Below are 16,351 nucleotides of genomic sequence, written 5' to 3'. Positions count from 1 at the left end.
TGGCTGTGTCGATCGATCGATTGCTGCATTCTTCCCAAATGTCAGACAATGCCATCTTTGGTCAACACCAATGTGGCCTGTACAGGTCACTTGATTCAAAGTGAAAGTGGCTAAACACACGCTCAGCTTCTTAGAAGATATGTCCTCCGTTGACTTTCTGTTAGGAGATTCTTTCTTGCCTAATACCCACAGAAGTTAGCATAATTCACAAAATTGACCTACTTTTCACAAGTAGGTCAACACCACGGCACACAATCAACACAATGATTCTTCATGGGGACTGTGTCATCAACGATGACTTATTTGTGAAAGGTTTCTCTTTGTATAAAAAAAACGTGGAGTATTTGAATAGGGCTTCACAATGTAGCTTTTCTGCCAACAAATCTGTTTTCTTTATTGTAAAATGTACCTAAAAGACCTGCATGCTTGCACACTGTCATATTGTAGTGGAAATTGTTGAGGTGAGAAAGAATTTAATTACTGCTTTACTTCTTAAATAGGGACTCACATTATATTGAAACAATCGGGTAAACATAAAACTTGTGCGTGTAAAATTATCTGATAGTGATTTTTGACCGGCTAACCCAATTACTTTTTAAAAAATGTGAGTGGATATAAATCAAAGAATTTATTTTCTCAGGCCTGATGTGTTCCGTCACGGCCATTATACATATCTTACATTGGTCAACACTAGTACTATTGGCACAATGGTCCTTACATTTTGTGTGTTTTCATCTCCCATGATGCCTTGCGGCAATATCCTTTCTTCTTGACATGTTTCTGTGTTTTGCGTCGTCTTTGCAGACTGCTTGAGTGGTCAACGGATGAATCCAAAGTTCGGTCCCAAGACACAGAATCTCTCATTTCGTACGTCGCTTCAAATCCAAACAACGGTCGGCATTTAGCATGGGACTTTCTACTTGAAAACTGGGACATGCTGAAAAAAAGGTATTTAAATCTCAATAGGTGGTAACAGTTGTGTGTTTTCAAGCATATATTGCTCTGTCTGTAAAACACTATACCAGTATAGCATAGCCAAGACATGGGACTACCCAGTATGTGCCTAAGGGTAGGTGACGTAAGGAGGGTACATGGTCTTCTACCTCAAAGGTACGTAGTCCCTTGTTTTCGCTATGTTTTTATCACATGCCTCTCTTACATAGTTTTCACTCCAAATATTTTAGTTTACATACAAATGACAATCACATGCTTTATTTCCTTGTTAGACAAAATGGCGGTAGAAAAATAACAATTTTCATTGTTGAATGCCACATTGATATATTGAAATCACTGGTATGCTGTTCATCGAATTTTCACGCATAACTTTCTGAAAACCAGACTTCCTATGCAAACATGTAATTATATCATACCAGTATATTGATGGCGAAAATGCACCGATTTGTTTGATCGAGACAAGAAAAGTGTTATTCGTGATATATGACGGTTGGCACACGCGCGAACTCTCAGCAAGTACAAAAATCCTTTCTTTGATATTCAATTCCAGAGGTATTTTATCATAATTTGTGGCACAAAAGTTCTTATGCTGATCATCCAAGTTCTCACCCGTCTCCATTGGTTACCAGTTCATCTAAGGATTGATTACAAAATTTTGCTGTTAACTTCAAGGCCATTCACAACCAGATCCTGGGTACATCAGTGATCTTCTCCAGCCCTATGTTGCAACTCGTACACTCCGTTCATCCACCAAGAAACCAATAACATCTACAACCTACAAAACCATCACCTATGGTGACCGTACATTTTCATACGCTGCACCTAAACTATGGAAAACGCTACCACTCGATATCAAAGAATCCCCAAAATTGAAAACTTTTAAAAGAAAACTGAAAACACACACATTCACCAGAGCATACAGTGTGGTTTAGCCATTGAGCGTCACAGAGCGAAACACCATTTTTTGATTTGGCGCTTTATAAGCTTTACTGATTGATTGATTGATGGAAAATGTTTATGTTTTGTGGGAGAAAAATAATGAAAATTTTATCGAAAGTTACTGGTATTGTCTTTTCAAGCTTGTCATAGAAAAATTTGTGGTATCAGTCTGGATCACTGAATCAAGAACGTCCACAATTTTATGTCCCTATATCTTTATTGGTAAGAATTATCCTTCATTCTGGCAGAACACGCCACGACAGTCGAACATATGAATTTAACTTGTATACCAGAAAAGCATTGGCACTGTGACCTCTTTGTGACAAAGTGAGCACGTTCACCCCACACCCCCACACCCCCGCCCTGGATACAGGTATTACCCTTTGAGTGCTGTAATTTTTTCCACCAAAAATTTTAGTGCAATATTTTTACCAATTTCTATGAATTTTTCTGCATTTTCTTGATAATTTTGGACCAAACGGATACCACATTTCTTTAGCTACAGTTTTTTGTAAAAATTTTGGCAAAAAATCGGAAAAATTGACCAGGGTGCATTTTATAAGGTGACAAAAATTGACTGTCGCACTCAAAAGGATTAATCTACAATACTGAACATCTCCAAAAATAGCAAGCTGTAAGGTCGTGTCAAGGTCATGGAAAGCATATTACATGTGACAAAAACACCCCAAATGAAATCAAACATTACTCCAAAGGATCATCTTGATAATTTTTCTGTTTTTCTCTACAGGTATGCTGCAGATATTAACATGATAGGAAAAATGATCAGTAAGATAGTGTCGGGTTTTTCCACTCAAGAAGAGCTGAATATGGTGAGTGTCTGGCATAAATTTTCTCTCCAAAAAAGAAGAGCTTAGAAAAACCATTGGACACATTGATTGCACAAGAAAGAAATTAAATACTTGTAAGAGAAGGAAACGAAATGTTTGTTGAAGATTACAAACGGCAAAGTTGATTGAGACATCTTTGATGACAATAATTCTTTCAGTGTTCACAGTATTGCAGGAGTATGAATATTATGTATTAAAACTTTCAAATAGATGGAAATTTAGCCAAATGTGTTTGTTGTCACAATTGAAAAAGCCATTTTAACTCTTGATGTTTTCACTATTTGTGTTCTGTATGTCTTCTGCGAAACCTTGTTCTACTCCCAAAAGCATGATAAAACACCCACTATCTAGTTTGTCAACATAGCACCTATACATGTGAAGTGTTCTGTTATTGTTCACATTTGAATTCTAGTCCAGACCAGAATTCACTTGTCAACAATAACAATGCAGTCTACACATGTACAGGCTGACAAGCTGAATACTGTGTATCTCAACATGCTTTGGGGAGTAGAACAAGAAATTGACGTAGAAAACAAAACGGGAGAAAATCAACAAAAGTTACAGCTACTGACATTTTAGCATAGCTGTTCAATAAACTCAGTGCATTTTTTTCATTCTCTTAAATTATGTTGCAACACAAAGTATTGGCCTTTGAAACAGAATGTGTTTTGTACATCATATTTTCTACCCTGGGTTGATAGTTGTGCTGGTGGACAGAATTGTTCCCAAGACCATCTTTTGCCCAGTAAAGCACTGTATTCATTTCTTTGATAAAGTTTGTGTGCGACGTGTAATAGTGAGTGTTCTCAATTGGGTTTGAACTCACAACCTATTGCATCTTGTCACCAAGCAGAGAAGCAACAGACAGAGCCACTCAGCCAAATCCCCAATCTCAAAAAGAGTGGTTCAAACACTGGGCTAAGTTGTTACATTTTTCTGACTGCGACCTCTCCACACGTTGAAGAGTTCAGGAATCACTCATGCTTGTACGCTCACTATCACACATCGCACACACAAACTTTATCAAAGGAATGAGTACATTGTTTAAACTGGGCAAAAGACACATTATCATTATCACATCATTATCCAAATAATGTGTGACTGTTTTTCTTTCTCTACAGGTGACGACGTTTTTCACAACTCATTCCACAAAAGGTTTCGGCACCAGACGGATCGACCAAAGCATCGAGAAACTTCACACAAACGTCGACTGGATGAATACCAATGAAGCCACAGTGACTAAATGGTTTAAGGATAATGTTAATCCGGATAAAGTGCCTAAGATGATAGATTAGTGGAGATTAAAAATTTTGAAGAGATTTTTATTTTCTTATCCATATTGTCGTCGTAGTCGTGTGAAAAACACTACTTATGTGAACATAGTTGTATGTGAAAATAAGGATGTGTATTTTCTCTGGTTGATAACTGGTGTAATAACACATCTTAAAGGGCCACCAGCTGTGACTTTTGATAATTTTTGAAGAATTTTCATTTCTGTGTCATTTTTTTTTCTATTCCCCAAAGCATGTTGAAGGATCCACTATATGTCTATATCTACCGGTATGTGTGTAAAATGTACTGTTCTTGTTAACATTTGAATTCTAGTCCGGACCACAATTCACTTGTCAACAATAACAATGCAGTCTACACATGTACAGGCTGAGTTGACAAGCTGAATACTGTGTATCTCAACATGCTTTGGGGAGTAGAACAAGAAACTGAAGTTAAAATGAAAAACAAAAACAGTCAGAAACAATTGTCAAAAGCTACAGCTAGTATCCCTGTAAATACAGTCAAACTTGTTTTTGTGGTCAGCGAGAAAAAAGAGACCATTTTGTGGAGGTTACCTTTCTGTAGGGTAGGTAGAACGCACTTTATAATGAACTTGGGATAAAACCAGCATATCGGCAAACCTCAATATTTCACAGAAAGTAGTGATAATTCATCTCCGAAATGATATTATGAAAAAAGGTTTGCAACCTGTCAAAATGAAACCTAGGTTTTGCTTTCAGTATCATTATAGTGTGTGCTTTAGTGAGAAATGCTGACAGCTATCAACAGGAACTGCTACCAAAGTGGAGTATTTACAATGTGGCGACTAACCGCATAAAACAGGTGACTGCACTGTACTTTGAGTCATGTCAAATCTCACACAAAATGGCAGTCGCAGTGAAATTTATCACCATGAAGAAGTTCTCGGTAAAGGTGGTGATAAGATAGATTTGATTGGTTTGACTTTGGTTGTAGACTTGGTCCAAGTCTGGGAATAAAAACTTATTATGTGAATGTAATTTTAGAATTATCATGACTCTCTTCTGTGACTGTGCCATGATGTGGTAGAGTTGTCGCAGGAGAAAGTTACTGCTTATCGCGTTCACTCCTCGCATGTGCGAATCCACCTGCCGGACAGTTCACCTCTCACGAGCGCGAAGACTGCAAAGGATCATACTTGCATAATCTCTGACATTTTATGTAAAAAGTAACATTAACCCTTTGAGCGCCAAAGTCAATTTTTGTCACCTTTATAAAATGCCCCCCAGTCAAATTTTTTCAGAATTTTGCCAAAATTTTGGTAAAAATCTGTAGCCAATGAAATGTGATGTCCATTTGATCCAAAATTATCAAAAAAAATACAGAAAAATTTATAAAAATTGGTAAAATGTTGCACTAAAATTTTGGAGGGAAAAATTACAGCACTCAAAGGGTTAAAGGGTTAAATCATAGCTTCTGGAGCACCTATGGTTAAAACCTTGCTGAAATGACTTCATTTACACAATCACAGGTCTACTTTGGTTGAAGAGTTAGGGGGCCTTTGGTATGGTTTATTTTTAGTTGTTTAGATGAGCTTCTCAGTCTGTCAACTACAAATCATGGATACAATCTTACTGTTTACAGTGGGCACACCTGGAGAACAATGGGCCTGTGTGAACAATGAGTTTGCTAGGGGGCTCCCTGTACTGTTTTAAAGCAATTGGAACCTTTAGGATCATGTTGATTTGTAAAATTTTCAGTGTAGGTAAAGCCTTCTCCAGTGTTGCATTGAGTGGCGTACTTGAAGAAAAGGGAAAAATATCACATCCTCATTAGCTGAATAAATTATTGCCTCGTCAATCAGCTGGTATATGTCTTCAGTTTGACATGCAGGTCATGTATATGACCCCAACATGACCTTACATCCTGGTATTTTTTAATGATATGCATTATTGAAATGACAACTTGTTGACTTCTGGAAAAAATTCAACTTTTTCACCTGAAAAATTGGGCGCAGTTCAGGTCAAAAGAGCAATTGTAGTGTTGTTTGATAAAATTGAAATTATCATGATGTGAGGTCGTGTAGGGGTCATGAGAATGGTCGATTAAGCTGAGACCAGCAAAGCTCAGTATTGGTATAGTTATTAAAGTTTAACAACACGCTGCCTAGACCATTGACAGTAAAAATAGAAAGTGAATAATGAAGTAGGGACTATGAAAAGGTCTCTTAAAAGAGTATTATACCATATCTATGGGGCTAATTTGTTTTTAGTTGTTTGTCAAACATCTGTATCAATCATGAAATTTACATAGGTTTTCCATATTTTGATTATTGGTTCAAAGAACAATAGTGTTGATCGGGATTTATGGTTTGTTACTAAATATAGCTGCACACGCGCAACTTCGGACAATGCTGCCTAAACTCAGACAAATTTTGTTGTTGTATGCACAGCTGTCATTACAACTTTTAGTCTGAGCCAAAAATTCATATGAATTAGTATGATTTTCAGTTTATGTGCAAAATGCAGACAAATGTTTATTTATGCATATTAATGAGAGAAAAAATGACGTCATTTGCAATCAGTGCTATTACATGAATTATTGATGTTTTATTGCCTTCAAAGGCAGCCATGTTTGATATTAACATCACCCTAAGGGGTATGTTTCTATTTATTCCATTGCAAAAGTTGGTCAAAGACACAGCCGATTAACAATGCAAGGGCGATCGCACCCTCTATTCTACAAATACATCCTTTGTGAAACAGCCAGTTATGTGAGCCTGCACCAGCCTGCACCTCTCTATTTGTGCTTTTTCATTGCTTTTCTCATCATTTGTGATACGAGGATATTCCACATGTTAGATTTTAAGACAAAATGATGTCCTATTAAGGTGAGAACCATTTGATTTTGGGGGGGGGGGGATTTGTACACCACAATGTTTTTCTATCGTCATTCAATTGCCTCTTAATGGAGCTTGTCTGAATATTTGTTTGAATACCTACATGACAATGGATCCGAACTTGTTTGCCAAACTTTGCATACTGAAGTATAGAGGGGTACATGTACTTTTGAAAATGTTATCAGTATTCAAATGAATAGGTTCTTGCCCGCATGGGTGAGTGGTCTAAATGTTTCATGTAGAGCGCCCTCAACTATGAATGAAATAAGGAAAAGTGTTTAGTTCTGTAAGATAATTTACTTTTGTAGGGTTTGACTTTGAACTTTAGAGACCTTTTCACTTCGATTTAAATTCACCGATCTAACGATAAAACACAATAGTCTTTTGTTATTTAATATTTTCACTGGTATTTTGCAGAGTGCATCTTTCAGAGAAAGTAAAAAATGACATCTGGTGTGAAATTATTGCTCTTTTCAATATCCTGCTTCTTGTTTCATTCCCGTCGTGCTATATAACCAATAATCAGATGCAAAGTAATGCAGTAAACTGGAAAAACATCAGAAGTTCATTTTCAGGGAAATCTGAGTTGGTCACAACCATAAAATAAAAACTTCACTAATGTATTTGTATGTGCCCATTGCATACATAAGATGAAATATGAACAACTGTCCAGCCCTGAAATTACATTGCACACAATATTTTTAATATCATTATGAGTGAAAATATAATAGCCCAGTATAACCTGGTACATGATGAAAAATATCATTTTCAATCCACTACTAACTGTATTAATTCAAATTTATATATCCTATTGTATCAAAGATTTTCTCAATCTCTATTTGAATTTATATGTCAACAATTTCTGAAATATAATGAACTAAGCTATCACAAGAAGTGTACATGAACATTTTAAAGGGTTAAAGTTTAGAAATTTATTTTCTGTACTTATTTTTATGTATTTTATAGTCTCTTTCTGTAGGAATTGACAAACCTTGTGTATAGAGTATTTTCTGCTTCTCTGACTAAATACAGCGCAAGTGTGGAGACATTTCTCAATTTGTTTTGCAACACAATACAATATGGCTGCCAGTTAGGTATTTTGCTTCAGCAATGTAAGAATTATGGGATTATACAAGACAGACATGGCATTTCTGACACAAATAATGCAGATATCAAGATTTACATAATACAGCTCCGTAAATATTCTTATTGTTTGCAATATTCACCATTGTACAGCAGTAAATATTTACATTTTCATTTGTTTGTGTACAGAAATATCAAAGTCCTATATATAGATATAATGATCAGAAAAGAAAGAACTGATGACATAACCTTTCTCAGTTATATAAGAATGTACCATTGAATTTTGGGGATGGATAAAAAGACCCCAGACACACACTATATTTACCTTCTAACACGATCTGATAAACTTGACATTATGCTCTAATGTCATAAATATGGGAGCTGTTCTTTGAAGTGGGCAATTCAGCCATTTTGTTTCACTTTTCTAGAACATGCCACTAAAGACATGCCTTGACTGATTTTGTGGGGTGGTTTTTTTTTATGTCCAGTGCCGTCACCAAGCCATTCCAGAACAACCAAAATCATTCAAAATTGGTACGAGGTCATAAACCTTCGCGGTTGTATGCATGCTGATATTCTTTGCATCCAATATGGCCGCCAGTTGGCTTATTTTGTGTTGTTTCAATTTTTTTTCATAAGTACTGCTATAAGCAGAACAATGCCTGAACTGAATTCTTTCAAAATTGATGCAAGGACATTGCCATACTTCTGTGTCAAACACATATATGTCAATTTGTAGACACTTGTCACAACTTCAAGCCCAATCAATGGATTTCAGGAAATTTCTTGGCATCAGCCATACACCAGTACTTGTAGTATATGTGTGATTTTACTCAAAACCTTAAATCCATGGCATTTCAAAGATTGTACCGGTTTTTCTTGCCAACTTGAATATGTAAACTCGCAAGTCATCACAATTGTATGTATTTCTTTGCTATCTGATTGTTTGTTTTACCGATATCTTTACTCTAGAAGACATGATTGAAGATGAAACACATATGAAGGCCATTTAAAGAAAATTCTTTGTTTGCCCACGTTGAATTTTTGAAAAACCTACCAGCCAGCCAGGGGAAAATAATAAAGACAGACAAAAAACACAGGTGTATTAACATATAAGCTTAATTTTTATTTGGGTTCTTGTGAAAAAATAATATTTTTATTTGTAACAGTGTTAACATTGTGCTTGTTTTCTTAATTTTCTCTGAGTGAAAACCTAGTAGTACGCAGACGGCAAACAAAGATCTTTATTTAAAGAGCCTAACGCTGTTGATAATCTCTACATGAAGCAAACAGAATATCAAAAGTTGTAACTGGCGGTGTCCCATTTATGGTCAACAAGTTCAGACCACAGTCCCTCTACCATATTCAGCCACACAGTAAAACAGATTTTTTTCAGATTTCTGATAGTCGTGTGCTACATGTATTTATTCAAAGGTAGATTTTTGCGCAGCAACCTTATTTTACATAGCCAGCACGATCTTGCCTAGTTCTGTAACAGTGCTCTTCATGGCCAGATAGGTTTACACCATATTTATTTTTTCATAGGTATATTTTTGCTCGGCATCCAATATTTTGGTAGCCAATACGAACTAACCCATTTCTGTAACGTCAGCACCCTCTATGGTAAGATAGGTTTAAATGCACCATATACATTAATTCATAGGTAAGTCTGCTTTGCACAGGAGGTGCATTGCCACTTATATGGAACAACAGCTGTCACATTCCATTACATGTTATTATTGTTTTAGAAAACAAGTGTACTGTTGTTATTGACTTGTGAATTTTGTGCTGGACTAGAGTTCAGTTTTCATTGAGGTAGAACGCGCCTTGGGGACAGATACTAAGACATTTAAACTTTTACATTTCTTTTCTGACCACTTGTGGGGGTTCATTTTAAAGCTCTTGGTGTAAGAAAACTTTTCACTGACATAGTTTTTCGAAAATCGAAAATTTAATTTTTTCTCCATAGAGTTAACACAGGGATGGCAGCCATTTTGAATTTCAAATATCGGTAAAGCTTGGGTAATTTGTTTCTCTAGTACTAAAATTTGCTTGGTGACCCCCGATTTTTATTCTTGATTTTGAAAGAGAATGGTTGAAAGACTCCATGAGGAAAGTTTGACCAAAGTTTAGTCTTAATCACTTCTGAGGCGCATACTACCTTAACAGCAAGGGGTATAAACAACGCACAAGCAGGCTGTGCTGATAAGTTGAACTTCATATTTGAAGGGATTTTAAGGATAGAAGAATAAACTGTATTTCAAAAAGAGAACTACAAGATAAGTTACCTCAAAAGTGAAAGATCATAGAGCTTTAAGCAGCAAGTTTTTCCCGATGAAATCATATTCTGTATACCCTATTTATCTGTGTAAGCGGCAACCGCCAACTTTTGATGAAAGTTTGAAAGTTAGGTAAAGTTTGCGCAAGTGCCCACCTTAATTTTTCATTGCTTTGGGAAATAGAAAAATTTGAAATCAGTATGTGTGTTTCGTTCATGTTATATTAATTTTTGTTTGTTTTTAATGTTCTTTTGGTCCCTGTCCCAGTTTGCAATCTTGGACAGGTCATGTCGCAAATGCCTTACATTTTTGAACATATTACTGTAGTGGGATCTGTGTAAGCACCCACTCTAAGTTTTTTAGAAAGCCGGCTACATGCCCCTGACCCAGGGCACTTGCGCAGATAAATACGGTATAATGAAAATTTACATAAAGCACACACCATAAGTAGAAGTTACCATATTGTCTTTACTAAAAGTAAATATTCAGAAATTTTAACTTTTGTTGATTTCTCTGTCTTCCAATTTCATGTCATGCATTTTTGTGTTTAGCTTTGTCAGATTTATGTACTAAAAATTAACTTCTATGGTAAGGTGTAAATGTAAAATACCGGAGCAAAAAAATTGACAATGAAAGCAAAATGCAAGCTGTGTAGTATCATTTTTGGCCTTGCAACTTTTTGCTCAGCGTCAAGAAATCTCACTTTTTGTTTTCCTAACCCACACAAACTTGCGTGACGATTTCTGTAACAGTGCCCTCTATGGCCAGACTATATTCAGACATGTTACTTTAAAACAAGAAATTGGTTCTCGGAAAATACCAATATCTCAATATATTGTTTTTGTTCTGTATTGATATATGTGTTGGCCATTGTTACATTGTCAATCATACACTGGGGTGACTTTTGTCAATAAATATATTGGCGAACATTTCAACAGACTCTATTTGGATTCATTTTAAATGTGTAAATGCGTTTGATTTTCTTGTTCTTGATCGTTAGCTCCTTTTGACATGACTTTAAGGATAATTACAAAATTTTTTCACTCTTCGTTTCTCTCTTAATCAAAAAATCACAGATCACACACTCATGAAAAGGATGGGTAGTCCTATATGCTGCTGCGTGACTTTCTTCTTGATAAACACTGCGTCTTACCAGAAATCTGCAATGAATGTTGTACAAATGTGATGCAAATTCAGCATTTGATGCATGTTCATAGTTTGCCAAATAAACTTTGGTTGTGTTCCTTTGTTCAAATGAAGCTGCTTTGGCCAAGGTCACCAGTTTCGGTACAACTGCCATTTTAGATATATGCACAAGCAGTGTTTGGATATATTGTGCTTGATCCTAAGGGTCCCATACACTAAGCCGCAGTTCGGAAAACCAACTCTATTTACAGCATCATGGTCCATGAATAGGGTACTTATCTCAACAATCAAAGGATGGCGAGTTCGAGACCTTTGTTTGTGGCCATAATACCCAAACTCACAGTCACAGTCTGGTGAGCTTGAGACTAAAAAGGTTGTTGTTCCCTTGAACAAGGCATGCTATTGGTCAATGAAATGTTTCACTCTAACAAGGCATGCTATTGGTCAATGAAATGTTTCATTCTAACAAGGCATGCTATTGGTCAATGAAATGTTTCACTCTACCAAGGTATGCTATCGGTCAATAAAATGTTTCAATTTACTACAATTTTCTATGGAAAATTTAAAGTGCTGATGTCACGTTTTTGCGGTATAAAAAAACGCACAGAAGTATGGATTTGTATGTAAATTTATGCACATTATTTTGTTTGTACCATTCATCCATATTCCACATTTTACCTTGTTCATCTTGTAAATTTCTCACACATTGACTGAGGAAGTAAATAACGTCCAACACATACCGGTACTCAGCCAACCTTCCAAACATTAATAATGAAATCCCATATTTTCATCCATTTTTCACACATTTGAGCTGACCTATCCTCATCCCCATGCATGTATATTCCAAAAGTTTTGGAAATAAAAAATTCAGCAAAATATAAATTGGAAAATCAGATGAGGAAACTTCTCATTTTGCTCAAATTGAAATCTACTATTTGATTCTTAGAGTTGTGACTCTACCTGAATTTATCTTGTCATTGCAATAAATGGGTATACTGTAATGATTAAAGGTATACAGTCACCTACAATCTAAATATGCCCATATATGGTCAAAGGGGCATTCCTTGGTATTCAAATGCCCATATGAGGGCGCTGTTTTAAGAAGCGGCCACCCGCTTAAAATCTGTGATTGGCTAGATTTTCTCTTTAAATGGTAACTGTGGCAAAATTGGAACAGATGACACTATGCCTTTAACAAGAAAAATTTCAGGGACTATCACAGTAACTTTTCGATACATACTCAGTTCCCATGATCGTTCCTAGGATACAAGCACTGTTTTGTCAAGTTTGACTGTTACATGTCAAATGAGATAAATTTCTAGTTGTCTTTTTTCTGAAAGTACTTGTAGTCTACAGTGGGAGTTGATTTTGTATATTTTAGCTGCTATGACGAGCGATAAACTAATATTTCACAATTATGTATGGTTTGTGTGCAAGTCAGGTCAAGCTTTCAATCGCTTGATTTATGTGTTGATCTGAGTGTTACAATGAAGAAATAATGTACTCAGTATCACTTGTTTTTACATTCAAAGGCAAAGACAAAGTATCAGCCTTGTGAGAACACAATGCTATTGTTTACAATTATAAAACAGCTTTTGTCAATACAGATTATTACAGATAATGTATCCAATAATCAAACATAGTGGCCCCAGATGTTTTCTACATCTACAAACTCACTGGCATACCCAAAAACTATAAAATACCTGTAATAGCAATAATGTACCCCCTTCCGGCCATAATGGACTAAACGCAAACTTTGCACTCCATAATGTACTTGTCTTCACCTCATACACCATGTTGAGAAAGTTCACTTTCATTCATTCATTATGGGACGAAAGGGGTACATTATTGCTTACCCCTTTCCTGCCAAAGTCCTTATTTCACCATCAGGTCAAGATGGTTAAAATTAATGAAACCAACATATTCCATATGGTGTATTTTAACATAATACTGTACATTTGAAAGCTGTTGAAAATTTAAATACTGTTAACTGGAATTTTTTGGAATAAAAATGCTATAATAGACCAAGCCAAGTTGGTGAAAATACATCATGTTTTGGCTCAATACCGCTTTTTACTGACTTAGCTGATGGGGAAGTGATTTTGTCTGGCAGGAAAAGGTTTAAATAAACTACCCAAACTAAATTTCAGTATTTAAAATAACGTTTGGCATTACGTACAGGCTGGGTGGAAATCTTTAACACCTGGTATTTTTATATAAGCAAAGTTTTTGAAGACAAAGAATCAGGAACTATACACCTCGTATGTATTATTAATACAGTGGAGACGGAACTATGAAATAACTTCTCTTTATTTTCACTTTCGCAAAGTTTAAATGCCAGTACAGGTATTAAAAGGTACATTAAAAATTGTCAAAAGTCTAAGCTAAATGAAGCTTTACCATGGATAAGCTGTAAAAAATACTTTGAACCTTCATCCCGCTAAGTTCATATTTCACCATCAGGGTCAAGTTGGTTAAAACTAGTAAAGCAAAACACATTCCATAAGGTGCACTTCAACAAAGATTTGAAGATTTGAAGGTCCCTGGAAACAGATACTGTAAACATGATTTTTACTGTCTAAACTGCTATAACATACCAAGCCAAGTGCCACTGAGAGAAAATACAAAATGGTTGTGGCTCATTACCAATTTTTACTGACTTTGCAGGTGGAAAATACAGTGTTTTCAATTGGGTTTGAACTCAAAACGTATGACACAAGAAGCGATACTATCTTGCAAGAAGAGGGTTTATTTGAGTCAATCATTAAAGCAACTTAAATCATGCCATAGCAGACAGAAATATATGAAGGTATGACAAAACTGTCTGTTAAAGGTGAAAAAGTTAAAATCAGTTTGTGAGACTAATTTCCATGTTTTGTGAGCATTAATAGCGCTGATTGCGATTTAGGTTGTTACTAAATATACGGTAGCTGCACACGCACAACTTAGGACACCAGCCTGATGCTTGAAATTCCGACACATTTTCTTGTTGCATGCGCAGCTGTTGTTGCATGAATTAATGTGACCTTATAATATCTATTGTAACACCAGCAGATTTATTTTCGTCATTCTTGCAGAAAATGCGTACAAAATATATATATGCTATAATACAGAACCAGATATGAACTGAAAATGCTCACGTGTTTCATTATATATTGCGTGTAATGTGTAAATTTGAACCTTTGCGTAATGTTTGTGACTTCATTGAAAGTGTAACGATCATCATAATGAATAATATTCACCACAGATTAATTCTAATCCAAGTGTATATCCTCAATCAGGAAAGTTCATTAAAATATGCAAATAAGGAATTGACTGAAATGTTCTCATTAAATATGCAAATTAGAAATTGGCTGAAGTAAATTGTTAAGTGACTTTTAATAATATCGTATCATAAGTATCTTTAATGTACAAAGCAATTTGTCAGCTTTGGTCTAGTCAAGACAGATAAAAATCCTTAATTAGGAAAGTGAATTAAATTTGCAAATAAGGAATTGGCTAAATTAAAAGCGCTTAATGATTTTCAATGTTGTATCATAGTATCTTTAATGTACACAGCAAGTTTCATCAAATTTGGTCTAGTCAACAAAGATAAATATCCCTAATTAGGAAAGTTCATTAAATATGCAAATTAGGAATTGGCTGAAGTAAAAAAGTTTAATGGCTTTCAATAATGTTGTTTTATGAATATATATAGCAAGATTCATCAACTTCGGTTGAGTCAATTCAGATATATATCCCTAATTAGTGAAGTTCATTAGATATGTAAATAAGGAATTGGCTGAAGTAAAACTGCTTAATGATTTTCAATTATGTTATATCATAGTATCTTAAATGTGCATAGCGAGTTTCATCAACTTTGGTCAAGTCAATTCAGATATATATATCTAATTAGAAAAGTTTATTAAATATGCAAATAAGAAATTCGCTGAAGTAAAAATGTGTAATGACATTCAACAATGTTATATTATAATATCTTAATGTACATAGCAAGTTTCATCATTTTTGGTCGAGTCAATTCAAATAAATATCCCTAACCTCAAAAGTTCATTAAATATGCAAATTAAGAGTTTGATGAAGTAGAAATGCTTTAATGATTTTCAATAATGTTAAATCATAGTATCAAGTCAAATCAGATATACCGGTATATCCCTAATTAGGAAAGTTCATTTAATATGCAAATTATCCATTACCTTTTATGTCACCCCTTAATATCTTTCACAACTGATATATCTTGGTGTGATCAACATTTGTAGCAAATCTCACCAAATTGTGTGCAGTCGTTGTCAATATATATGTTTTTTCTAAAATCGTTAATTATGCAAATGAGCAAAAAAGTAAGCAAGCCACACCCACCAAAATCTAATCAGTTCTTGCCATTTGCAAACTGAATCTATGTTCCAGATTTGATTCTGATCTGATGGGCCACTTTTGAGATATCACACAGACAGACAGACAGACAAACAGACATCGCTGCGACATATGCTCACGTGTGTGAACACATGAGCAAAAAATGATGTCATTTGCGATCAGCACTATTTCTCCCTTCCAATCCCACGGATTTAACTTCATCTCTAGTGTATTACCACTCCTCTGTAGAACACTTTTTGTGAAAAAATCTTATAGGTCACAGGTCACATACGAGTCATAGTTCAAAGGTTATTTACAGAGGGGTCACTGCTGCTGTTTTATTTTTAATTTCTGAAGACAAGAGAGGGTTTCTAAATTACTTTCTCACGGGACAAAGAGGCTCCAACTTATTTTCTTGAACAGTAACATGAGCTTACAACTTTTCAGTGATATAGCAATTGAAATGGGGTTGTTCAGTCAATATGGAAACTAAAGTACTTAGCTCATTGAGCGCCAAAGTCAATTTTTGTCACCTACATCAAAATTAACACCAGTCAACTTTTTTGTAAATTTCGCTGAAATTTTGATAAAAATCTGAAGCC

The 16,351-nt window shown here is 35.2% G+C and overlaps 1 protein-coding gene across 1 annotated transcript in view; it reads left to right on the top strand.

Moving 5' to 3' along the window:
• Positions 1 to 11,180, top strand: part of LOC139123550 (glutamyl aminopeptidase-like) — a 52,837-nt gene extending 41,657 nt beyond the window's left edge. The window contains exons 15-17 of the mRNA XM_070689722.1: positions 805 to 948; positions 2,642 to 2,723; positions 3,863 to 11,180. Coding sequence (XP_070545823.1) covers positions 805 to 948; positions 2,642 to 2,723; positions 3,863 to 4,036 — 400 coding nt within the window. The 3' untranslated portion in view covers positions 4,037 to 11,180. The remainder of the gene's footprint in view (positions 1 to 804; positions 949 to 2,641; positions 2,724 to 3,862) is intronic.
• Positions 11,181 to 16,351: the final 5,171 nt, after the last annotated feature.

The sequence above is a fragment of the Ptychodera flava genome (assembly GCF_041260155.1).
Source record: "Ptychodera flava strain L36383 chromosome 23 unlocalized genomic scaffold, AS_Pfla_20210202 Scaffold_23__1_contigs__length_28996876_pilon, whole genome shotgun sequence".
In the NCBI taxonomy this organism is placed as follows: Eukaryota; Metazoa; Hemichordata; class Enteropneusta; family Ptychoderidae; genus Ptychodera; species Ptychodera flava.
The sequence above is the reverse complement of the archived record's forward strand: the minus strand, read 5'-3'. Positions and strand labels throughout refer to the sequence as shown.